Here is a 26,906-nt window from a genome sequence, read left to right on the forward strand (position 1 = left end):
CTCAACTTGCCAATCAGTATCGACCGACTGGCGGAATCGATTGGATCCAGGATCTGTTTTTCAAAACTTCTCTCACATACTTAGCATATCTATTTAAAACTATAAACCGAAAGCCTAAACCAAAAGAGATCAAAATGTCTCAACTGCCAGTGTACAACGTTGTAAGTGTTGAATATGAGTTAAAATTTAGAACAGAATAAAATAACGTTTGAAGTGTGATTAGTGGAAAGTGATGATTAAAACAGGATGACATTGTATCAATCAATCTAACTTTTATCTTTCCTTGTTTAATTGTAGCCTTCCCCCTTTCTTGGATATATGCCGGCAGGGCTTGGCCTCTATCGGAAGATTATCATCCGGGGACGCATGACTCATGACCAGTAAGTATCTAAGGGTGTTAACTTATCGTTTTGGGGGGTATTTTTTTTTTATTTTCCAACCCTATCTTTTGATAACTGGTTTGTTAAAATATACTTTTTTATAACCATAAAGAATCATAGGAACAAAATATTGAAAAACGGACCCCAATATTCCAGCCACACCCAAGAGTGACTTATTTTCACACCTTATAAAATAACATAATTTCTGAACAATGTGTTCAGACTGAAGTATTTCGAATGAAGATATGTTTGTTAAAAAAAAAGTTATGTAAAACACATAAAAGTGAACAGTGTGAACAGTTGGCTTAATGAAAATTTAAATTTTGATCAAGTAACAAATACAAATTGGTGTAACGCGAAAACCTAAGCTAATCGAGTATTAAAGGAGAAACTCATTACCAATATCTGCGAATGTTATCATGAGGCGGTGATTAGTACCGATATCGATGATTTTATTGTGCTTATCTCTTGCAAGTTTTGCTGGCTCCAATCTATTCCGATTTCGAAGAAGCAATTTGCCTGGCACTGTTTGAAGTTTTTTTTTATACTGCCATAATCAGAAATCCCAATCCGTTTTGACAATTGCCTTTATCAAAAGATTTAAACAGAGTTTTTTTTTAAACGGAAATTATAATTCACATTTGCTTCTAGCACGAGTCTCACTGAATCCATTTTGTGATTTCTTATAAACCTGATGAAATCAAGAAACATATTCCTACTTTAACTGTGGAAGCAATGATTCCAAGATCGGTCTAAACGGCACTGGAAATCAATCTGTTTTGCAAATACTCTTAACAAATTAAAAAATTTAATTTAGACCAAAACATAACTCGTCAATCTTTAATTGATGAAGATTTGTTTTTAACACTACTCTATGCATCACTCTTTGAAAACTAGCAGGTTCCTATTTTCAACCAAACGGCATTAGCTAAAAAGGAGAAGTAAAGATAACGCGACTTAGTTTGAATGTATAGTCTCCTCCGCATGTCTTATCTGGCCTGTATTTAAAAAAAATAGCATAGAAATCAGCAGGCCCCATAGTGATCATATCATCTCTTATTCAAAACTCCACTCAGCATTCCCGGGGTGCCGGCTGGGATGCGGATAACCTAAGCGGAGATCGAGTACCGGACCCCAGTGGATGCTTTGGTCGCATGCAGACTGAGAAGGTGGCCGTGCACGGCTGTTCTCCAGGCCAGGGACGGATCAGAGTCGGAATCGCAGCGAGCGGCTGAATTTATGAAAAAATATCGGTAACCAACACACTTGAATTCGTCAACCAGCTCCAAGCGTTGAAAGGATTCGAAGAGGACGAGATCGTGGTTTCTTTTGTTTCAGTTTTGTTTCCAAGTGTTTCCATTTAAGAAGCTTCTAATCTGTTAGACAATTGGTTGCTTCAAAAACACAATGGCAGCACTTGGAAACTCAAAGTGAGAAACTACAAGAAATTGGTGGACTTGTGTATGGGACAAACTTTCTTAAAATTTAGAGATTTGTTCTATAGATACACAAAGGGGCACAAACGGGAAACCCCATGCTTCCTTTCTTGTGTGAACTGTTTAGGGCTTATTTGGAGGAGACTCTTGAAAATCAAGTTTTATTACCTGAAAGATGGTGGAGATACGTCGATGACATTTTTTATATAGTAAACAAATATTTTCTTGAAGAACTTTTAACATCATGTTCTGGTAAGAAGAGATGAAGGCCTATTCCAACTTGAAATTTATAGAAACCGACGAATACCACGAGGGTAATACCGATCACCTCCAGCCACTCGTTCCAGCATAAGATGGCGGCGTTCCACCACATGATCCATCGAATTTAACTCCTGCTCCCCTTGTAAAGCCTGTCCTACATCACCCCGCCTTAGTGCTCTCACTCGATGTTGCCAGGATATTTACTCCCGCAGAGAAAACAAGATCCTTCTGCATGATTTCAAGAATGCCGACTTCGAAGCTATCTCCCTCGTTCTGGAATCTATCAATCGAGAAGATGAACTAGATTTCTCTGATCCTAACGCAGCTGCGGAAATTTTTTCGAATATTCTTAACAACACTATCGATTGCCATATGCCAAAACGCAGCGTTGATGGTGATCTACGAACTCCCTGGGTTACTAGAGAACTAAAGCACTAGTACCTCAACATGATAGAAGAAATCCCTCAAACTGAACTCTGCTTATAGAAAGCCAGCAAACGTTGCATATCTGAACCGGTTACAACGAAATTTCGAGAACAGATAATGCTAGCACTGACCCTGGAATCTGTAATCTGTTCGCTGAGAAATTTTCGAGCGTTTTCACAAACGGGTCCATTTCTGCAGAACAACTGACGAGGGCTGTGAGTAATGTCTCACCTCTAGGCTCTTACTTAATTGGAATTCTCGTCGACGATGCAGCTATCTTAAAAGCAACCGTCAAACTACAAAAACTCTACTTCTAAGGGCCCGGATGTAATGCCAGCTACTTTTTTGAAACGGTTTTATTTATTTATTTATATAAAATAAAATCATCTGACATGGGTGTCTTAATGATCATCTTAATGTTAGTTGTACAAAGCACGATAGTTTTACCCAACTTCGTAGTTGAACACTTAATTCAGATTCAATACGGCGTCGAAAGGTTAAAGTGGATACATGAAAGTCAAAGATAGTATAATAACTAAGGAAGCATATTTTTGCTGAACGAAGAGGGTCGTTGCTTCCATAACGCGTACTTCTCGGTTCCAGAGATAACCAGTTTCTATTTCGTAGAGTGCGTTCTGGCGCATAAATATTACAGCGAGAAAGTAGCCAGGGGCAATCAATTTCGTTCCGAAGAATTTTTACCACGAACAGCGATTGACCGATGGAACGACGATCCGACAGCGTATGAAGTCCAAGCAGGGCACAACGTTGTGCGTATGGCGGTAAATTTAAAGGATTCTCCCAAGGTAGCTCTCGAAGAGCGTAACGTACGAACCGACGTTGAATTGCTTCAAAGCGTGCTGTCCATGCGGCTTCAAAAGGCCACCATACAAGATTCGCGGATTCCAGTATTGATCGCACCAGACAGCAATACAGAGCTCGCAAGCAGACCGGATCTGTGAATTCTTTGCTCAGACGTATGATAAATCCCAGCATACGGTTAGCCTTCTCGAGTACCTTAGAGTAATGCCGCTTAAAAGTCATTTGACTGTCCAACAAAACGCCAAGATCCTTAATCTCCTCAACACGATGCAACTGCTCGCCCATAACATTGTAATCATACACAAAGGGATTTTTCCTGCGCCCAAATGTGATAATACAGCATTTCGCAACACTCAAAACAAGTAAATTGTTAGCGCACCAGTTCACAACTGTGTCTAAGAAGCGTTGCAACTCGAGGCAGTCAGATTGACTGTTTATGACTAGGAATATTTTTAAGTCATCCGCATACAGCAAAACTCCACACCCAGTGAGCAAAAAATTGATGTCATTACAGAACAGCGTAAACAGTAAAGGACCCAAATTGCTACCTTGGGGTACCCCGGACTTTGGAATAAAGTCAGAGGATTCAGCAGAACCAATTTTAACAGCCAATCGACGATCCGTTAGGTAGCTTCTAATCCACGCGCACATTCGTTCGGAAAACCCCAATCGATGCAGTTTTTTCAGCAGAATATCGTGGTTTACAGAATCAAATGCCGCCGAAATATCGGTATATATCGCATCGATTTGTTTGCCGTCATCCATATTTGATATGCAGAAGGATGTGAAAACCATCAGGTTCGAAGTTACCGAGCGTTTAGGAACAAATCCATGCTGGTTCTCAGAGATCCAGTTCCGGCAAGCTGAAAACATGACATTGTTGACGATCTTCTCAAATACCTTCGAGCAGGCAGCTAGCGATGTGACACCTCTGTAGTTAAGAACATCTTTTTTGTCACCTTTTTTGTATACTGGGCACATAAATGATTTTTTCCAGATGGCAGGGAATTTTTGCTGTTCTAGAGACTGATTAAAAATACGCGTAAGAGGTTTCACCAGTACATTGCGACAATTTTTCAGTACGCACGCCGGTATTCCGTCCTGTCCGGCTGAAGTCGAATTTTTCAAATTAATGATAGCTTCTGAAACCATTTCCTCGCTAACAGCAAAAACATCCAGATCGAGCACATCGACAGGTAGTCGTGTTACGGCAGCATTCGATTGACTGGCAGATGGCGACTTATCTGAAAAAACACTAACGAAGTGCGTCGCAAAAAGACAGCATTTTTCAGCAGGTGACTTGGCAATACGGTTGTTCAATTGGAGTGTAGCTGGAAGCCCGGACTCCTTCCGTTTTGAGTTCACAAATTTCCAGAACTTTTTTGGATTGCGACGAAACTCACTCTGAATGCGATCCACATAACGGCGATAGCAAATTCGATTGTATATTCGGTATTGCTTAGTCGCAGCGTTCAACTTTGACGTTTTGATAGTACAGCCGGAGACCACTGGGCGAATTGAATGAGTGTTGTGGTGTATTCTGATGATGGACAGGACGGGTTCTGAAATTCGAGAAGCGGTCACTGAACGCAGCGGGAGATGAAGAAGAAAACTTGCCTGACTGCACAGGCTGGAGAGCCCCGTTGCCTTCTTCGCACACAGGGCCGGGACGACTGCTGTCGCTGGCTGGAAACTGCGCGACTGTGGCGAAGGGCTCGGGGGCCTCCATTGTGCTAAGTTCGTTGCGTCCCGGTGATCCAATCAGCAAATACTCGGATAGGCCATCAGTTGAGGGTTCCAATTCGTCAAGTGGTACATTTTCGGTTAACCTTCCATTCAGCCGATAATCAACCAGACGAAAGCTGCAAGGTGTAGGGCAGTCACTGGACGAATCAAAAGGAAATGAAGAGTACTTGCCTGACTGCACAGGCTGGAGAGCCCCCTTGCCTAATTCGAACACAGGGCCGGAGCGACTGATGACGCTGGCTGGAAACTGCGCGACTGTGACGAAGGGCTCGGGGGCCTCCAATGTGCTAATTTCGATGCACCCCGGATATCCAATCGACGAGTTTTCAGCTTTGTAGTGTAAACGATGAGAAAGCAACTGATCCGACGGGTTCGTGATGGAACATGGCATTTGGAAGCCTCCCCCTGGACCACCTGATCGTAAAAAGGGACGACTTGAGGCAGGAACATGTGATCGTTGGTGGTCAGGGAAGATGGCTTCCAAAATGGCATGAGTGGTGCGTCCCGATGTCCAGTGGTGATAGGTAGTAGGTCCGAAAGATTGTCGATATTGATGATCATTATTACATTCAACGAAACAGACGAGAGCCGTAGTCGATAAACTCTCGGAAGAGTAAACCTTTCGGCCAAGATTCTGGATCCAATGCCTTCTTTTTCAAGTCCGGTGAGATGCCAACTTTAAAGGAAATGAATCGGAAAGATGTGGTGTCGCTCCCTCTGGGGACTAATTTTACCACGTTTGCATCTTCCACACCAATGTTAGCAGCAACCATCGACTTGACAGCGTCTTCAGATACATCCGGTTTGATTCGCGACAAGTAAAGCCAAAAAAGCTTTGAATTTTCATCGTCGCACAAAGGAATGGAAGCAATATTCCCTGATGCTTGCTTTGAACCAAGTTGGCAAGGTTCAGCCGTAACAGCATCGGGAACTCGAACGCGCTTCAATGGGCGCCTGAGCTCCGACGTGGGTGTTGATTTGTTCCATAAAGGGGTGCGTACTGGTTTTGGGGCAAGCTGCTGAATATCGGTGCGCAATTCGGTAATTGCATTCGTGAGCTGCACTAGTGGATTTGTTTCGGTTGGGGCATTAAAGGCCATTGGACGGAAACTGGCATTAGACATAAGGGCAGCGCAGTCATCACAAAACCAGAAAACGTTTTTTGAGAGCGAATCTATTTGTCGCGCTAAGCTTTTCGTCAAACCTGTGCATACAATATGAAATCGGTTGCCGCAAACCCCTTTGCAAGTTATTTGCTCGATTTCGGTGATGGCCTCATTGCAGTTCGAGCAGGTGTGTTCCATAACGCCGGAAGGTATGCAGACGATTTTCCAAGCTAGACCTTTTTTCGAGCAGCTTCGGAAAGTTTCGCTATTGACCACTAGATGTCGCTTCGATTTGAAAAAAATCGAGTAGGATTGTTTACATGCACGATCTCAGTCAATAGATGCTACTCGCAAAGCACGTCACTTCACACACGATTTTCGCACTAAAACCTTCAAATAGTAACAGATACTCGATATATCCCGAGTTTTTTACTGTTTTATTTTTAAGAAGGATTGGACAGTTATACTAAAAAGTTACTCTAACACTTTAAAAAATAGTTTTAAAAACCATCGAAAAAACCACAACATTCATGAACAAACAGAGTTGCCATGAAAAAAAAAAAATGCCTCATCTGCTAACACCGATGCTATTTATACAGATTTGTATGCTGCGTTTGATAAAGTTAACCACGAGATTGCTCTCGCAAAGCTAGGTCGTTTGGGCTTCTGTAGATCTTTACTGGAGTGATTTCGGAGGGACGAAAGTTGTCCGTTCATACTGGAGAATCCTTCGCGAGATAGTTTCTCGGCTCTTCCGGAGTGCCGTAAGGAAGCCATTTAGGACCAATAATTTTTGTCATCTATTTGAATGTTGTTATCTCGCTTCTTGATGGCCCAAAACTCGCTTATGCCGATGATTTGAAACTGTATCACACCAATGGTAAAGACGACATCGATTTCCTGCAACGGTAGTTCAGCAGTTTTACTGACTGGTGCTAAAGAATTTAAAAATGTGTACTGCTCAAAAAGCTTATATTGTAGCATAGTTCGTTTCGTTCTTGAGTATGCTTCTGCTGTCTGGTGCCTTTTCTACCAGAATGGAGTTGAACGAATCGAGGCTATCCAGTGGCGCTTCATGCGCTTCATGCGCTTCATGCGATATGCCCTTCGACACCTGAACTGGCAAGATCCTTTTCGTTTGCCCAGTTATGAGAATAGTTGCCGCCTGATAAACTTAGAAACGCATCAAGTCCAAAGAAATGCTACACGTGCTTTGGTCGTTGCGGATCTCCTTACATCGAGGATTGACTGTCCCGTGCTGCTGGAAGCTATTCCTCTCAACGTGCGACCGCGAGGATTGAGAAACCAGAATCTGCAATTCTACGTTCCCGTTCGGCTGAACAGCGCTCTATAGGCATCCTTAAAACCTTCGACCGTTTTTCGGAGTACTTTGACTTTGGCGTTCCCAGAACAGTTTTCCCACATAATAGAATTAAAAGCTTCTTAAATCTACACAGTCCTCGATACCAAGTCGAAGTACTCGGCAAAGCTGTTGAAAATTCTCAATATTCCTATTAGCGCTGTTGGCTCCGTAGTTGTTCAGCCGGATGGGAACATAGAGCTTCAGATTTTGTTTCCTTAACCCTTCGGGGTCGCACGACTACGCACTGCTACGACTAAAACACGTGGAGCCTTACGACGGACATAAAGCGTGTCTCAATCAATTAAGCGATAACGGCTTTCGTAACAGGGCAAACGAAAAGGATCTTGCCAGTTCAGGTGTCGAAGGGCATATCTCGCATGAAGCGCCGCTGGATAGCCTCTAATCGTTCAGTTTCATTCTGATAGAATTATCACCAAACTGCAGATGCACATTCGAAAGTTGAGCGAACTATGCTGCAATAAATCTTTAAACTCCTTGGTTGCGCGAAATAAGAAGCCAAGACTTCTAGAAGCTTTATCAACGATGTAATTCGTATAAGTTTTAAACTCCAACCGATGATCAAGGATATCTCCGGAATTGTTGATGTAGTCCATCCGGGCGATGGCTTCGTTACCAAGAGTGTACTCCGCTTGCGAGAAAATAAAATGACCAGCAGCGGCAGGCAGTTGGTGTCACACCAGTTAGCGAAAGTATTGAACTGCCTTTGCAAGATATCGATGTCGCCTTGACCGTGTATGGTATGGAAAAGTTTGAGGTCATCGGCATAGGCATGTTTAGGGCCATCAATTATAATGAGTACATCGTTAAAATAGATGACAAAAATTATCGGTCCCAAGTGGCTTCCCTGAGGCACACCTGAACAAGGGGAGAATTGTATTGGGAAGAAGTTTCCAGTTTGAGCTGATAACGCTGTCCCGTTAAGTAGCTTCGAAAGCAGTCCAGTAGGTATCCACAGAATCCTAAGCGTTCGAGTTTTAGCGATTGCATTATCGTGATTTACTTTATCGAAAGCAGCGGACACGTCAGTATAGATAGCGTTAGTTTGGACTTCATGGCAAAGCTATCCCCAAGCAACCAAAAGTCACATATTTACTTGAATGAAGGCTTTGAAAGTTACATATTGGCTGACAAAGAGAATCAACTGCCCAATTCCATTAAATGAACTTTATGTACTCATTAATGAACTCGAAAGCTGCAAAAGCTATCAATATGTACGTTGTATGTGCCTTATTTTGCCCAATTCCCATGAGTGAACTATATGTACTCATTAATGAACTTGAAAGCTTAAAAAGTGATTTATATGTGCGTTGTATGGGACTAGTCACATAAAGTGCACAAAAGTGCTCAAAACGAGATTTACTAAGTCATAAAAAGTGCAATGAGGTGCTTTCAAAATCAAATCACCACATCGAGTTTTAGTTTCAGTTTGAACAACATCTAGGCGTGGTCTAGTGGTAGCGTGTTCGATTCTCAACACGAAGGTAGGGGTTCGATCCTCAAGCCGGGCAAGTTTTTTTTCAATAAGTTATTTGATAATTGAGAGACCATTCCGATGCAATATATGTAGGAAATGCAGGAAAGAAGCAATTGAGCAACTAGTCGAGTTTGGAACATAGCAAATAATCGGAGAAGGTGATATAAACCGATGCCTAGGGTGCAGTTGAGATAGAGAGAGATTTTTTTTGCTCATTTAACGATTTTTTGGAAGCTGAATAAAAAGGCCGCTGGAAGCTGGATCATTAAGACTTGTTTTGGAACTTGAAAGTATCCATAAGAACTTAAATTTTGAGCTGCATAGAACGGATTTCATATCAATGATGGGGCTGAGTAAGCGTTTTTGTACCTGTTTTATGCGACTTTTGGTTGCTTGGGTCTTGCACGAACGATGTGAAAGTCAGCTAATTTGTTGCCGTGGATCGTTATGGCAAAATCCGTGCTGAAACTATGAATAATACTGAAACAAATTAAAGAATTCCAAGAGTCTCTTCTGCTGTTGTTCATTGATTTCGAAAATATCGTCATCTAATTAATTTATTGCGTGTTTCGAAGCCTAAAGCCAAAAAATTGAAAAAAAATCAACAGCAGACAATACTTTTTTAGGTGAAAAAGGAGTAGCCTGAATCATTCGTCTAAGTATCAGGAGAACCTGGAAAAACTATAAGTTCATGGATGCAGTGTACCAACATGATCTTTTCACACTCACTTCATTCATAACTCTATGAAAAATGGCAGGTTCCCTATGCAAACCGAACGTTATTCTTAAAATGTAACAGTATCTTTTCGATGTCGCCAAAGCATCACAATTTTGGTAAGAAGTTTTTTTTTCCTTATTCAAACTTGAACTCGACTCAATGTAGACACTATGTCTGTATATATGTAACCATGGGTGCACGGGTTCACCGCAGTCTAGATTATTCGATTAAAGCTAAGAGAGTCGAAGAAAGGAACAAATATTTTTAAAATATGTTAAGTAGGTATTTCCAGTTCCTTTAAAATATTTGTTAATATTTCATTGAGGCTACTTCAGCTGACTTGAGTTGCATGAATATTTGGGGTTTTTTTTTTTTTTAAATATGTCTTTATTAGTCTTTTAATCATTACTTTTAAGTTACATTATTAAAGTTAAATTAAAGTGTTCAGATCAATTATGATCAGTTCAACTCTTTGATACAGTTTATTTTAAACATTGTTTATTTGATTTAAATTTGCTTAAGCAATAAATAATTTGATTTATAGGAGAATATCCTGTTGAGCAAAAAAAAAAATGTATAAACTTAATCCTAAATCCTAAAAACTAACTTAATTGTAAAGAGAACGAATCTCTGCGATGGAAGACTGCATCGATTTGCCTCTGAAGTTGGAGATGATGTTGTTGGCCATCTCTCCGATCGATTCTATGCCTGCAATCCGATGAAGATCTTCGGTGCTGTGCCAAGGTGGAAGCCGCAAAATCATTTTCAGAACCTTGTTCTGAATCCTCTGGATGGCTTTCTTCCTCGTCGCGCAGCAGCTAGACCAAATCGGAACTGCATACATTATCGCTGGTCGAAAGACCTGTTTGTAGATTAACATCTTATTTCGCAGACACAACCTGGATTTCCTGTTGATGAGAGAATAAAGAGATTTAGTGTATTTATTACATTTAGATTGAATATCTTCAATGTGATTTTTAAAAGTAAGATTCCGATCAAGTGTAAGTCCCAAGTACTTCACGTGATCAGACCATTCTAATGAAACCCCATTAAAAGTTATGGAATGATTTTCATTAGGTTTTAAAAAATTTACTCTTGGCTTATGGGGAAATAAAATAAGTTGAGTTTTGGAAGCGTTAGGAGAAATTTTCCACATTTTCAAGTAATTCAAAAAGGAATTTAAATTTTGTTGCAATCTACTGCGTACCACCCGTAAATTTCGACCTTTGGCTGAAAGCAAAGTATCATCAGCATATAATCTTCTACCTTTTCCTTCTGGTACATCAGGAAGATCAGAAGTAAAAATATTGTATAAGATTGGCCCAAGTATACTACCCTGAGGGACACCAGCTCTAATGAGTGTCCTTTCAGAGCATGAATTTTGATAGCTTACTTGTAAGGTTCGGCTAGTCAAATAATTTTGAATAATTTTGGTGAGATATATAGGAAAATCAAATCGAGCTAATTTAGCTACTAAACCTTTGTGCCAAACACTGTCAAAAGCTTTTTCAATATCAAGAAGAGCAACACCAGTTGAATAACCTTCAGATTTGCAAGCGTTAATCATATTAGTTACACTCAAAAGTTGATGTGTAGTAGAATGTCCATGACGAAAACCAAATTGTTCATCAGGGAAAACAGAGTTCTGATTAATGTGAATCATCATTCTATTCAAAATAACTCTCTCAAATAGTTTACTTAAAGAAGGAAGCAAACTAATTGGTCGATAACTTGAAGGCTCTGAAGCACTTTTTCCAGGTTTCAAAATTGGAGTTACTTTGGCATTTTTCAATTTATTGGGAAAATAAGCCAAGTGAAAACATTTGTTGAAGATTTTAACTAAAAAATTTAAAGTGCTTTCAGGCAACTTTTTAATAAGAATATAAAAAATCCCATCTTCCCCCGGAGCTTTCATGTTTTTAAATTTTTTGAAAATCAATTTAAGTTCATCAATATTTGTCTCACAAGAACTTTCAAACACATTTTGCTTTGAAAGAATATCATCAAATTCTAGGGAAATTTGAGCGTCAATAGGACTAACAACGTTTAAATTAAAATCATGAGCAGACTCAAATTGTTGGGCTAATTTTTGAGCCTTTTCTGAATTAGTTAAAAGAAGTTTATCCCCATCTTTCAAAGTAGGAATTGGCTTCTGGGGCTTTTTCAGAATTTTTGTTAATTTCCAAAATGGCTTTGAGTAGGGTTTTATGTCCTCTACTGCTTTAGCAAAATTTTCATTACGAATGAAATTTAAACGACGTTTGATCTCTTTTTGAAGGTCGCAATAAATAAATTTTAAATAAGGATCCCTAGTACGTTGATATTGGCGTCGACGAATGTTTTTCAGTCGTATCAAAAACTGAAGATCATCATCAATTAAAGGTTGATTAAATTTATGTTTAACTTTAGGTATTGAAGCGGCTTTAGCATTGACTATTGAAGTTGTCAAATTTTCTACAGCCAAATCAATATCTTCTATTGAATTCAGTGGAACGTTTACATCTAAATTACGTTCAATAAAATTCATATATCTCTCCCAGTTAGCCTTTTGAAAGTTAAAAGTTGATTTTAAAGGGTTTTCAATGGGACTTTGGGATAAAGAAAATGTTACTGGAAGGTGGTCTGAATCGAGGTCCGCATGAGTAACTAATTGACTACAATGCTCGCCTAAATCAGTTAGAACCAAATCAATTGTGGAAGGATTTCTAATTGAAGAAAAACAAGTATGCCCATTAGGATATTCAACAGTATAATAACCTGCAGAGCAATCATTAAACAAAATATTCCCATTAGAATTTGATGAAATATTATTCCAAGATCGGTGTTTTGCATTAAAGTCACCAATAATAAAAAAATTAGATTTATTTCTGGTGAGTTTTTGTAAATCTCCCTTCAAAAAATTTTTCTGTTCACCGCTGCATTGAAAAGGCAAGTATGCGGCAACAATTATAATTTTCCCCATAGAAGTTTCTAATTCAATTCCAATTGTTTCTAAGACTTTTGTATTGAAAGAAGGAAGAAGTCTAAATTTGAGACGACTATTGATGACAATAGCTACACCCCCACCTTGTCGATCAAGTCGATCATTTCGTAAAATTTTAAAGAAAGCATTGCTTTTCAAGTTATTGTCTGGCTTTAAAAAAGTTTCAGTGATGGCAGCAATATGTATGTTTTGAGTTTTCAAAAATAAAAAGAACTCGTCTTGGTTAGCCAGCAAAGATCTAGCGTTCCAATTCATAATATTTAAACATCTATTTGGATCCATGAGGGAATCGTAAAGTCATAATAATTTTGTTAGCATAATTAAAAGAAGTTTGGAAAGCTTCAAACATTGAATTTGCTTTCAACATAAGTTGCATCATTTCCATTAAATTTTGATGCAAAAATTTTAATTTTTCCTCAGTAATCTCACCCAAATCAACAAAATTGTTAGGATCAGAAAATGAAGGAGAAGAACAAGTATTTGAATTTCGGGGATTTTCCCAAGCCTTCGCATGAACGTTGAGACTTGGTTTTTTCCCATTTTTATTAGTTAAACCTGAAGAGGGCAACCCATTTTCAACCACCTCTGAGAACGATAAACAACGAGTCTGTGGCGCAGAATCAGCCCAGGTAACATTAAAATCACTTCGGGTATTACCCAGCCGTGATTCCAATGTAGGCCGAGGCTGACTGCGAACAGGCAGGTTGTTTGCCGGTCTGACGTGTGAAGACGAAAAAGAGGAAGGATGAGAAGAAACTTTTCTGGAAACTTTGGGATTTTTCCTAGAAGCAACAATTTTTGCCCTAACGGGACAGTCTAGAGAATTCGAGGAATGATTACCTGCGCAATTCGCACACTTAAAAAATTCTGTTTTTGGCTTATCACCACCAAAAAGGCATTTAGATTTTCCATGATCGAATGAGCCGCAAAACATGCATCTGGCATTCATTCTACAATTTTTAGTGCCATGACAAAAAGCTTGACAACGACGACATTGCGTAATGTTTTGTAAAAAATTGGTAGAAGATTTACGAAAAGGTTCGAATTTGACTCTACAATGAAACATAAGACGAGCCTTTTCAAGAATTTGCAAATTATTAACCTGATCCTTTTTAAAATGGATCAAATAAAGCTCAGGAGCAAAACCAACACTACTGGTATTATTCGTGTTGGTTCTTTTCCTCATTTGAATTACTTGAATTGGAGAAAAACCTAACAAAGAATTTAATTCAGTTGTGATCTCATCCGGTGTTTGATCGCCAGTGAGACCACGAAGTACAACTTTAAATGGACGATCACTTCTAGTGTCGTACGTAAAAAATTGGTGTTTTTTATTATTCAAATAATTTAAAACCTTTTGAAAATCATTAAAAGATTCCGCCAATATACGAGCAGTTCCCCTTCGACCGATCTGAAAAGAAATCTTCACATCTTTGACGGAAGTGACGATTTCTTTTCGAAAGGCATTGAAGTCAGGAATCGTGACCGTTATTGGTGGAATCTTTTCGTTTTTAAGAGTATAAGAAGAAGAAGGTTTCTTAGCACTCTTATCAGAATTAAATATGAATATTTCCTCATCACCGATGTTATGAAGGACATCGAATGAGTTGGAAATTTCAACTTTTTTGGGCGATGGACCTGAATTAGGCTCGGCAATTCGTTTCCTACCGGCCCTTGAGCCAGCCGATGACTTCCCCATGCTGGAAAGAAAAGAGAAAATATGAATAAAAGAAAATGAAAATAATCTTAGCACTGAAAAGTGCTGATTGAAATACAGGTAAGGAAAAAATAAATAATGTAAAATGTTCCTGCAGGTACACAGCAACGATACGATGCTCCGGCGTACGTGTTGACGGCTCAACGGTACAGATGGAAGTGATTTGATTCCTGATGAATATTTGGGGTTGTTTCCCTTTCTTGCGTTCTAAACTGTGCTGTTCTTCGCTTTTTCTTCCAACCAGATTCAACATCAATCTCCAGTCCGGCCCGAATGTAAATCCCCGTGACGACGCCCCGCTCCATATCAGCATCCGGGTCAAGGATCAGGTGATCGTGCGCAATACCTACCAGTTCCGCACCTGGGGCATCGAAGAACGACACGGAGGCTGTCCGATCCAGAAGAAATCGTACTTCGACGTGCAGATCACGGTCAAACCGGAAGGCTACAGCATTGCCGTGAACGGGTGCCACTTCTGTGAGTTCGCTCACCGGCAACCGTATGCTTCGGTTCGATTCATTCACATCGGTGAGGGAGCCCAGGTAGATGCCATCGTTACCGAATGATGATGATGCTTTGACAACTGTTGAAATCCTGGTGGATTCGTTCTTTTATTCGTAAATGTTTTTAGTCATAAGGGTTTGAAACTAGAAAGTTGAGATAAATTATGTCGAAATTTACTGAAAAAAATACAAACATATGGTAAAATTTGGTTTTTCAAAAATTATTTGGAGTAGAAATATCTTCAAATCGTGAGAAGATTATTAACACTTAAGACCGTAAGCGTACTCCTTTCTTGGGGTTAAAAAAGAAACATTAAAAAAAGATACTAGGAAAGGCCTGAAGTGAGGATTGTTTTATTCGTTCCGATGTGTGCTAAACTTGCATTAGGAATTATTTTTACATGAATCCAGGTGAACAGTGTCATCTTGGTATGATTGAGTAGTTGATAGTGCAGCGAGTTCAAACCATCAGTGTGGAATCGTTTTCCGCCATCCTTGAGTATTTGTAACCTGTCATGAGTAAATCGAAAGAAAGTTTGTTCTCATCAGCTTTAAAATTTACGATATAGCGGTTCTTCCATAACCCAAATACGAGAGAAATTGAACACTCACCTTCGAGGATCTCTCTTCTCTTTTCGGTGGTACAGCATGGTATAACGAGCAATATTCGGTGAATATCGAATAATTCGAAACCCGGCATGTTGGAGCCTGATGCAATTATTATGATCAAATTCAAAAAGAAACATCATATAAATGGCAGTCAACCCACCTGTTATACAAATCATCGTCTTCAGCTCCCCAACCCCAGAAAGAGTTGGAGAATCCGTTGATCGCCCGGAACTGCTTGGTGGTCATTGCCGAAACTCCACCAAAGATAGTATCATAGGGCAAGCGGTAACCAAAAACGTCCACAGCAACTGACATGTGCCGCGGTTGATCTGGACAGGTATAAAGATTCCGATCATCCATTGGAAGTAGATCCACATCGTGAAACACCATGCAGTCCCAGTTTTTCTCCCTCAAAGCTTCCACGAAACCAATGTTCATCAACATTGCTCGGTTGAATTGGGATTCGGATGACTGCTCTACTAGGTAGATTCCGTATTCGATTTGCTGTTTCTGTAGGAATGGGTGCATGTTGTTGAGGAAAATTGGCAGATGTTGGATCCGGTTCCGGTAAGGAACGATTATGGCAACCCGATCCCGTGCTAAGCATTCGCGGGGAGTGTATTGACCTCCTGGTTGCAAGCAGTTAGAACGTCTTTTTTCTAACACGAATAAAGATTCGTACGTCATGTTTAGCTTGTAACGACCACCTGTAAAATATTTGAAAGTTAAGATAGTGTTTTTTTTGTAACTCTCAGCTGTCTGGAGGGAGTGAATCCATTGTTGGTATCCAGAGGACTGGAATTAGAGCGTCTTTGTATTGATAACAATGTAGTCAAAATAAACGGTTTCAAAGAGAATAAAAATATCTTCTCCGTTTCCTAAATTTGTAGGATAATAGTTTCTAACATGCCGTAAATGGCACAATGAATTTTTGCCTTTTAATTTAAAATCAAAGCTGAAAAATATAAACTACCCTTTTCTATCACCATGAACAATCAATGATTACCTGTCAAACCTTTCACTAGACGATCGTCTCAGTTCAAAAAGTTAATCAAGTTCGGAAAATTGCAATCTAAAATAACAGCACATTTTTTTTAGAAAAAGTTCACTCGTGTTGGGAAGAAATTTTTACACTTTAGCTTATTTTTTTTTAAATTTTAGCATGCGAAAATGTTTTTAAAATGACCGTCAAGCTTTTTTTACAACACTTTTTTTTCGGAATCTGGGATGCAAAAATAGTTGGTTTTCAATCACATTCGGCTGAAATATAAAAAGTGTTGTAAAAAAATGTGTAAAGATCCTGAAAACATTTTCGCATGGTAAAATTTTCAAAATGTGTAAAAATTTCCACCACTTTTTCCCAAACCGAATGAGCTTGCTCTTTCGGTAAGTGTTTATTATATTTTATTTTTAAGATTGTATATAATACATATAACTTTTTAAAAATATAATTGCTAATCTGGCTTAAACAGGTGGCTCCAGAGAGTCCAACGGTTCTGGGTGGTTAAAGGGTGCATCGAAACGCTCGAAATATCCATTTTGGAAGTTCTGGTTCCATATTCCTATAACCAAAATTCTACATATTTTCGTATTTCTGATTTTGTATCAAGATTAGGATTCTTGATTTTCATTTCGAATAATCATAAGAAATTAGGAATGGAAAGCTGCTTTGAAATCCTTGTTGAATCATTGGGCTTATTCTGCGACTCGGCTTTGCGAGGCTCTCTAGCCTCGAAATTTTTGTTTGGATGAGCTGTTTTTGGTCTTCAGAGCTCATCAATACAAAAATTTCTTTTCTGAAGCATTTTCTGAAGTCAGGACGAAGACGTGAAAGTTCGTGAGTCGCAGAATAAGCCCTAATGTTTTTCGAAAATCAAAGCATTTTCAATATTTTGATAAAAGTTTGCCGAATATGGAAAAAGAAGAAATTTGTTTTATATTCAAATTCGAAGTACTTAAACTTTATTCTAACACAAAATTTAAACATTTAAAGCTTCTAAGTGGCGATCCAAAATTGAAAACCAGATTCTGATTCACCATTCGAAATTCACATTTTAAATCGGATTCACAAAACATATTTAAAATAAATATTGAAATAATGAATGAAGATGAAACCAGCACTACAGAATTTAAATAAATGATTCATGAAAATAAGTTCTGGAATTGAGATTCGGCAATCGTATTTTTTGTACATTTCGGAAATCGTAAAGAAATTCGGAAACAGATTCAAAGTTCAATTTTTGAATTCAGGTTTAGAGTTCAGATTTAAAATTCAGAAAAAGATTTAGCTTGTGAATGAGTTTTTCAATCAACATATAATTGTTGAGAAATTCAAGAGAACATATAATCTTATAAATTTGCTTGTCAATTCAATTTCCAAATTTCAAAGTTTTTAATCAGAATGAGTTTGTACACACAATTCAGCTGAAAATCACAAATATAAAGTAGAATTTAACTTTCTATGTTTTGATTCCTGCAAAATATCCCAAATTAAATTAAAAAAAAATCATGTACAAGATTTTTAGTATGGAAAATATTTCCTGTTTAAGAAACATGTACCTGATCTTCACCTAAAAAATCTGCTTTTCTTAGTTTTTCGGTGTATTTAAAATTATTAATATTGCAGCTTTTTTTAAAGCCAAATTTAAAACTAAAATCATAAATTTAGTTCAAGTTTGCATCAAGCAAATATGATTCAAATTTTTTAATCTTTTACTGTTTTTGTTAGAATCTTGGAATTCGCAAAAGAGTTTAGAAGATTGAGCTTGTTTGATTTGAGTACAGAATAAGTTTTTTTTTAAGAAATTGAAGGCTACCCTAAAAAGAACTTATCTTATGCTCAAACCAAATAACTTTGATCTACCAGACTTCAGACTACTGACTCCAGACTTCAGACTACAAGAAATTCAAAAATTTTCACCGTCGAGGAAAGCAAATTTCATATATTGTTTCTAGAGGTTTCATTAATAAAAATTTAGCTCACCCTTTTGGCTAAGGACCACTTTTCTAAAGTTACTTTTTTAAGGTTTTATTAATGACACTTTACCATCCTTGTGGCATTCTTGTCTTCTATTAAGTTACAATTTCATACGAAAACTATCAATGAGTATTTATAAATGAATAATCATATAGTTACAAACATTATTTGTTTTTAATTTTTTTTTATTCGTGTGTTGTTAGACAAAAAATCATAGAAAAAAAATTAGTCACCAAACCCCCCCCCCCCCCCCCCCCCCTCCATGAGTCGGTTCTTTCTACGGCCCTTGGTACAGGTAGTTAGTTCACTAACCACTCAATAAAAAAAAACCCGAGTTTAAAAGTATTTTTTTTTGCAAGCAAGTATGATTAATATGGTTATGATCATGGATACTGAATTCAAACGTTAAGCGTGTACAGAGAATAAGTTCATATTCTCATCACAGTAAGTGACTCTTTGGAGCCACAATTAAAAAGTCGACGTAGAGTTCAGAATGTTAGTCTCACTTAACGACACACAGTGAAACAATCAAAATTTATTATGCAATTATTCAAGTTTACCGTGAATGAATACTCAATGAAATGCTGAGAAAAATACTTAGAAATATTTTCTTTTTTTATTTTTTACTAGCTGATCCCATACGAACTCCGTTTCGCTTTGAACTTGGAATATGGCATGAACAGTTTGTATGAAAGTCAATTGCCGAAAATTTTCCAGATGCACTTTCGAATTCATTGTTAAGTAATAATTGCAAAAATATTGGAGATTACTTTTTCTGTCGTCTGCTACTAAATTTGAAAACAGGAATCAATTGACCGTGCCAAAAAACCCCCGTGTATAAATTTTAACTCGATCGTTGCATAACAACACTATTATTGCCAAAAAGTTAAACCCTTCTCGGTGGCCTCTTATACAATCTTTGATATCTGAAATTGATTGGCTTTCCCTCAAAACTCCCGTGTGAAAATTTTCATGGATTGCTTTGAACGGGAGCATAATTACTTCAATATTGCTCAAAAAAGCGAAAAATTAATTTATATGGACAACCCCTTGCGTCGACCCTTGGCAAGGGTCAAACCCTTGGATTTGACATCTGAAATCGATTGCCCGTCTCCGAAAAATACCGTGTGCCAATTTTCATCCCAATCCAATGTAAAATAACGACGATATTGCAAAAATATTGAAAGGTTTCTATGGACGACCCCCTCTGCCGGCCCCTTACACTAAATTGAATATCTGAAATCCATCGCTCATCTCTCAAAACTCTCGTGTACCAATTTTCATCTGAATTCGATGTATAATAACGACAATATCGCATTAACAGTGAACAGTTAATATGGACGACCCCCTTGGCCGACCCCTGTTTTTAATTTGGATAAGTGAAATCAATTGTTTGTCCCTAATAACACCTATGTGCAAGTTTTTCATCCCAATCCAATGTATAAAAACGTCAATATCACTAACATATTGGAAAGTTAATATGGACGACCCCTTTTGCCGGTCCCTTACACTGAATTTCATACCTCCAATCGATTGCACGTCACTCAAAACAATCGTGTACAAATTTTCATCTGAATCCAATGTATAATAACATCAATATCGCAAAAACAGCAAACAGTTAATATGGACGACCCCTTTGGCTGACCCCTTACGCACACCTTGACACCTGAAATCAATTGCCCGTCTTTCAAAACATTCATGTGCAAATTTTCAACACGATCCGACAAAAAGTAATGTCAATATCGCGAAAACAATATTTGTCTTCTATGGACGACCCCCTTCAGAAGGGGTCATCCGAAAATCTGAAAACATTTTTCATCCTTCCTGGTCCTAATGAACATCCATGCCAAATTTCAGACCTCTAGCTCTTAAGACGGCTGAGTCTATAGAGGACAAACAAACAAACATACATAAATTGCTTTTTATATATATAGATGAAGAATTTACTCACCCGTAATAATATTTACTTATTATTTTATCGGCCTTATCTGTGAAAGGTTTTTCCTTTTAAGTAAGAACATTTCAATATTATGGAATTTTATAGACGGATAGAAAGTTTGAAGAAATTAAAGATGGTGTAAATGAGCGAGTAGAATTTTCATCACATATCAAATTTTTGCTCAGCATGGGCCAACTACTATGAAGTGGTAGATACAGATAGAGTTGCTTTCATTAGTAGGCCAAGCGTGGTTTGCCCTACAAGCGGGAACTTGCAGTGCGAACGAACGAAAAGATGGTATGTGATCGCTCAAAAAAAAAACTCTCTTAACTCAGAACGGATCAATTGATGGATTGCCTTCTCAGTTTGTTATTACTTTGTAGTTGACTCGTGCTGTACAAAAATTTGGTATGTGATAAAAATGTATCTAAATTAAATCATTCTTGATGGTCTTGATTTCTTCGACTTCGAAGTTGAAAATGTGCAGCCGTTATTAGTGCTTTCACAGTTCGTCAAACCAAACTCTGAGAGTAGTCAGTATAACTACAAAGCCCTCTGAAAATGACAGTAAAAACCTCGTTTATGTTCAGCATTGACTCAATTTGAACTTACGGATGCTTTTAATATACAAACACAACTAAACATCTTCATCCTTATTACTAGTGTGTTGATATTTTGCTTAACTTCAAAAACTCTATACAAAAAGGATCAGGAACACGATGCCAAATGATAATTCTTATCCTAATCCGAAACCTGATCCTCAAACTTTATTTGTGGTCCTTATCATTCTGTTGTGCCGCAAGATTCAAATACCGATGACGATCCCGATCGAGATCCAGATCCTTTACATAACTCTGAACCTGAACATGATTCCAATACGCACGTCTCGGTGCTCGAGTGGTTAGCGTGATAAGACGGTAATCACTGGTCCACTGATTGCGTGGTTTCGATTCCCATCTCGGTGCTGGGTGTTGAATGTTAATCTTTAGTTGCCCATGTCATTTATTCAGACTGTAAAGCCTTAATCGACTAGGACGGTGTATGTCTTTTCAATACCAGGTTGGGGTTTTTTTGTAAATTCTTTATTTAAAACGGCTCATACCTTTAGGCTTTAAGGAGCCAAACTCGTTTTATCTGATTACAATTGTGTGCTTATATTCAGTTCACTGAAGAAAAAAGAAGATAGATAGGGAAATATGAAAATAAAAAGAATTATAGACGAAGATCTAGCTTTTAGGAAAAGGTTTGTTTCGAACATGGTAAATTTAGATTGTTCAGAGACTGAATAATTTCGGTTCAGCGGTCGCACCATGTATGAAAACGAAAACAACTGAATTGGAATCCTTCGAAATTCTGAGTTATTTTTCTTCAGCGGTAGCAAAATTTTTTTACTATTCGACTACGCACATTATTTCACTGAGAATGAATGAAAACAACTCAGAGCGTCTCGAAAACAAAAGTTAGTGAACGTTTTTCAAACAGAAGTTAGTCGGACGGCGAATTGGTTTTAGAATTGGTTTTATTTGTAGTATTTATCTTATTTGTTCCTTCTATAGGTTGATTTCCACCGGATGCGGCGCAGCTTTTTGTCACTAGGATTTGTGAATTCCCGGCTGAACGGCAGTTATTACTTGACGCTCTCCACCGAGTAAGCCATTGTGAAATTCGTCTGTTGGCCGGAGGGGAACGACATGCGCTACTTATCGAACAGCGGGAATTGTTTGCTGCTAATCAGCAACAGCGAAAAAAAAAGCGACGGGTAAGATTTGAAAATTTACGATTCTTCTCAATCTGGTTTTCCCTCTACAGGTCTATTCCCGTCGGATGCGGTTTTGTGTTCCACGCTGGGATCGGTGTAAGTCCCGACTGGCGAATAGGCCACACGGACGTCCTCCAGGATCGAGTACGCCCATCGTACAATTCGTCTGACTGGAAAGATGACAACCGACTGCTACTCCCCGAACAGCAGAAAATGTTGGTTGCCACTCACCAACTTCAGCGAAAACAAAATACAATGGTAAATAAATTTATTTGAAAGATTTGTTTAATTGATTTTTATGTAGTCCGAAATTTCAATTAATTTCTTTAAACAAATATAATCCCTTTCGAAACTGTGTCCAAATTTTGAAAATTCTGAGTTGTTTTTGCTCAGACCGTTCAAACGCGTCTTAAAAAATGCCTGATTGAAAACAACTAAAAATTTGCTAAAACCCCTACTATTCATTTCTGAGTTTTGCCGTTCTAATCAAAATTTGAGTTTTCCCAGTTTTGGCGCATTTTGAATAATTTTCCTTCATATCTGAGTCAAGGAGAATTAGAGTGTAGTCCAAGTCTATCAGAGCCAGTACATCTATCACTGGAACATAGGGTGGTTTTCCTCGGGCCCGAAGGGAGTCTATAAAATTCGTTCTAGCGACAAGATGGACCTCACACGACCAAACAATATGCTCGATGTCGTGGTAACCTTGGCCGCAACCACGAAAATTGCTGCCAGCGTCTAAGGAATAATGATTGGAATACACGAATAAAATCCCGACTCAAGTTCAATCTATTAAACCATGGTTTATTGCTTACCTTTGGGATAATCGAGTGGAGCCACCGAGCCGAATGCTAAATATAGCTAAATTGTATTGGATAAAGGAGAGAAAATTGAAAAAAAGTGTATTCAAACATCAAGTCTGTATAAAGCCGTCTCCACTTACCCCAGATAAGCTTTGGAGACAACATTTTAGTTTTTGTAAATAAAAACTTTTTTCTTCATTTTAAACCGCCCGTTTCTTTTCCTAACTGATTGTTTCGAATGTAAGGATTGTTTCAATGAGGAGTTTTTCGTCACGAGCCAGCTAGTTTATGAGAAATTTGCAATTGAAAAAGATCACATCAACTCGACATCGTAGTTAAAAATAGAAAATTAGGAAAAAGTCGCTGTAACCATCCGCTATTGCCGCTATCTTATCTTTTTTACAATTATTGGATAGATTACAAGTAAATTTAACATTCTGCATTAAAAGTTTGAAAAAAAATAGTGCCCAGTATTGTTTTAACAGCCATCGTCCCACTGACGCGCGTCCATACTCACCCCGCTGTACCTTACTCCTTTTTCCTCATGAACAATCTTATTGGTTTAACGTTTTCGACTCAAGTGTCATAGTTTTAAAAATTAAATAAAAACTCTGCGTATCAATGATATGTCGGTTTAATTGGTAAAAATAACTGAAAAAAAAACCTTTTAATTGTTCATTTACCAGTATTTACCACTAAAAGAAAGCTTAATCGATTAGCGTTTATATAGCGGGAAATTCATGAAACCGTGCGGGAAAAAGTCGGGAAATCAGAAATAAATTTTGAGTGGCCTTCCTGGTCAGAAGGATAGTGTGATAAAAAAAAACTTTGTATGCAACAACATAGTATGCAATATACATTGAAAAGAATCGAAAAATAGAGTTCGGTGCGGTGACCACCGGAAGTGATCCAGCTGGTATACCAATAAAAAAAACTTACTCATTTGCTGTTCAAATATGGCCCAAGAGTTTGCGCGCGTTCTCCTGATGACATATGTTAACCGATATTTATGATTTAAGCTTCATTGTTTTCGAAAATTTATTCTAGTTTCTGAATCTTCAAAACTTTAGTTGATGCAACTTATTCGAACGTTTGGATTCTGCTCCGAACGGAAAAAGAAAACCCGAAAAAGATGTCATCTCAGAATGTCCATATCTTATAATCGCTTTGGCTTATTGAAATTATTTTATGAGTTTTGAAATTCAGAAAAGTAAATCTTTCCAATCATATATGAAATATATATATAGCCTATAATTTCCGAAAAAATACCTCTATCTTAAAATTTTTGCTTTGCAGCGTTGTATCTCATTTAAAGATGAACCATTTTTTTAAAATTAAAATTTTAATTTTATTGTGGTAACTTGATCATTATTTTCACTGATAACACATGGATTTAAATTTTATATATTCAAAATCATAAATATCGGTCGAGATATGTCACCAGGGGACCAAAATCAATTTACTTGTCAAAACGAACGAATTTTGCGAATGGTGTGGGGAGGTAAACGACTGGACTAGTCATTCATTGTTAAAAATGATAAAGCTCTGCATTGTCAGAAATGGTGGCTCTAGAGACTCAAAACTGTTTCTCAAAAATAACTCGATTAAATATTGACAAAAGATATTGTGTGTTGGGTAAATAAATATCTCATACATTCTAGCTGAGTAACAAAAGTCCAAACAGTGAATTTTTCGTTAATTCAAGAACCCATAAATGTGTCCAAATGAAAAAAAAAGTTTCAAACATTTTTTTTGATAAAAAATTTTAACAAAAAAATATCGGAGTAAAAAAAAATTAGTAGCATTTATTGTATCTGGATACACTTTATGTGGAATTCAGCCTCATAATTCCATACCATTTTTAAATCTTGCCTGTGTTGATGTGCTAGGCACTGCAACTCTCAGCTAGATCACTCACCTAGACCAGGAGGAACCGGAGGACAGTTTTGAAGGATCGACTTCACTTTCACATTATTTTCGTCCTCAGTCCGATTGGCCACGTTTGCTGAGTTAACCATGACATGTTGATGGACATCTAGGTGAACGACTTTGGGAATATCGTTGACACTAAGAATAAGTTCCGTCGATGGCGAGTTCCACCGCGAGTTGATCAAATTGAGCAATATTAGCAAGAAAACGGCGCCCAGAATCACTTTCAGAAGCCACTCTCGATTGAACGATTCCATCTGTTGGAACAAAACTACGAATGAAGACTATCGACACGATAAGTTTGTTTTCGCACACGATAGCTTTCACTCTCATGCTGAATTCTAATGGATTAGGTAGCTGCTCTATTTAGAACACGTGCAAGAAATCCAATTCAAGTGCTTCTTCACTTGAAAGTAAGTTGATGATCATCAGCAGTTGGTTACGTACCTTAGGCGGGTTCCATTGCTTGTCCAGCTGATTAAACTAACCACCGTCATTCAAACATAGTTTCTTGGGGATACAAAATGTTACATTGTAACTTCTAGTGATCTAATTAGATTCAATGCAAAATGGGCAAAAAAGGGTGTACACCGCGAAGAAATCCAATATATTTCCTCCTACACGAACAAAATCTATGCCAAAAAAATACCATTAGTAAAAATTTCCGAACAAACGATTGGACATAGTTTCAAACGCCACACCGCCTTTTTAACCCCTTATTCCCCTAAATTTTGTAAATAATTCGACTAAGACATACGACATGCACACATAACATTAGATTAATCATTCATTTGAATTCCAGTAAGCAATAAAAGTTTTAGCAAAATTGCGATAGTTTAATAAGTTGAAATCCTGTTATCAAAATAATAGATTTTTTCCGGAAAGTTCAACATGTGACATCGACAAAACATAAAGAGAATATTTAGCTTTTATGCTTTTCTAGAGACCCTGTTATAGTTAACTTCGGTGCATCTGGATGTCTCTGCCTAATGGAAAAGCCGACATCATTCTGGGAAGAATAAGCATTGGCATTGTTTGGAACTTGCGGGCATCAGATTGAACCAGCTGAAGGAACTATACTAGATTCGAACTATTCCCCTAACTTGACTTGAAAATGTACTTTTATTTCGATTTTTGTTACAATGTTACATATTTATACTCTAAGAGACACAGGATATCCTTTTCAACTTTGATGATTGGAATTTTTTAAGCTATTTGTATTTTCCTGATTCTATCAGATTTAGCAAGAATTTATCACATCCGTGAAATGAGAATTTGAGGAATTTTAAAAACGACTACTTACAACTACTATGTACAATAGACTGAGTCGATTTGGGGTAATTTTTGAACTTCTCAAACCCTGGGGTCTTAAAAGCTTCGTTTTGGTCCAAAACTCATCCATGATTTTCTACAGAATTTTTAAGTAACGTTAACATGAGTAAATTTGAACTTTAAGGTTTGTATGGGAAAATTGAATATTTTGTACTGAAAAATCAACATCATTTTTGTTTCTTCTGTGGAACCGAGCCGGATTATGGTTTTTGTGCCAATTTATAAATTCCTTTAAGGAAATTTTTCGCTGAACAACTTTGTCGAATATCATAACTTCGTATCTTTATAGGCAAAAAAGTTATTAGCTGTTTAACAGGTGTATGTCTTTTTGGATTGATAAACCATGAATTCAATTGACACCACTGCTTGTGCCCCACGAAGTATGGCATGAAAAGTGGTCTTGCAATACTTCGCTCGGCACTCAGCAGTGGTGTCAATTGAATTTCTTGTTTATCAATGCCAAAAGACATACACCTGTTAAAGAGCTAATAACTTTTTTGTCTAAAAAGATACGAAGTTATGATATTCGACAAAGTTGTTCAGCAGAAAATTTCCTGTATGAAATTTATAAATTGGCACAAAAACCATTAGCAAGCTCGGTT

The 26,906-nt window shown here is 37.7% G+C and overlaps 2 protein-coding genes across 2 annotated transcripts; one reads left to right on the forward strand and one right to left on the reverse strand.

Annotated features, from left to right (window-relative positions):
- On the forward strand, positions 1–16,364 carry LOC129748918 (32 kDa beta-galactoside-binding lectin-like). Its single transcript, XM_055743721.1, has 3 exons — positions 1–161; positions 298–380; positions 14,698–16,364. Exons 1-3 carry the CDS (start codon positions 135–137, stop codon positions 15,017–15,019), a joined length of 432 nt encoding a protein of 143 aa, XP_055599696.1. The 5' UTR covers positions 1–134; the 3' UTR covers positions 15,020–16,364.
- Positions 15,279–25,239, reverse strand: LOC129748917 (beta-1,4-galactosyltransferase 4-like). Its single transcript, XM_055743720.1, has 4 exons — positions 24,962–25,239; positions 15,726–16,272; positions 15,569–15,664; positions 15,279–15,466 (listed from the first exon to the last, which is right to left on the reverse strand). The coding sequence occupies exons 1-4, from the start codon at positions 25,227–25,229 to the stop codon at positions 15,283–15,285; spliced, it is 1,095 nt and encodes a 364-aa protein (XP_055599695.1). The 5' UTR covers positions 25,230–25,239; the 3' UTR covers positions 15,279–15,282.
- Between the last annotated feature and the right edge of the window lie 1,667 nt (positions 25,240–26,906).

This window comes from Uranotaenia lowii, chromosome 2, assembly GCF_029784155.1.
Source record: "Uranotaenia lowii strain MFRU-FL chromosome 2, ASM2978415v1, whole genome shotgun sequence".
Classification (NCBI taxonomy): domain Eukaryota; kingdom Metazoa; phylum Arthropoda; class Insecta; order Diptera; family Culicidae; genus Uranotaenia; species Uranotaenia lowii.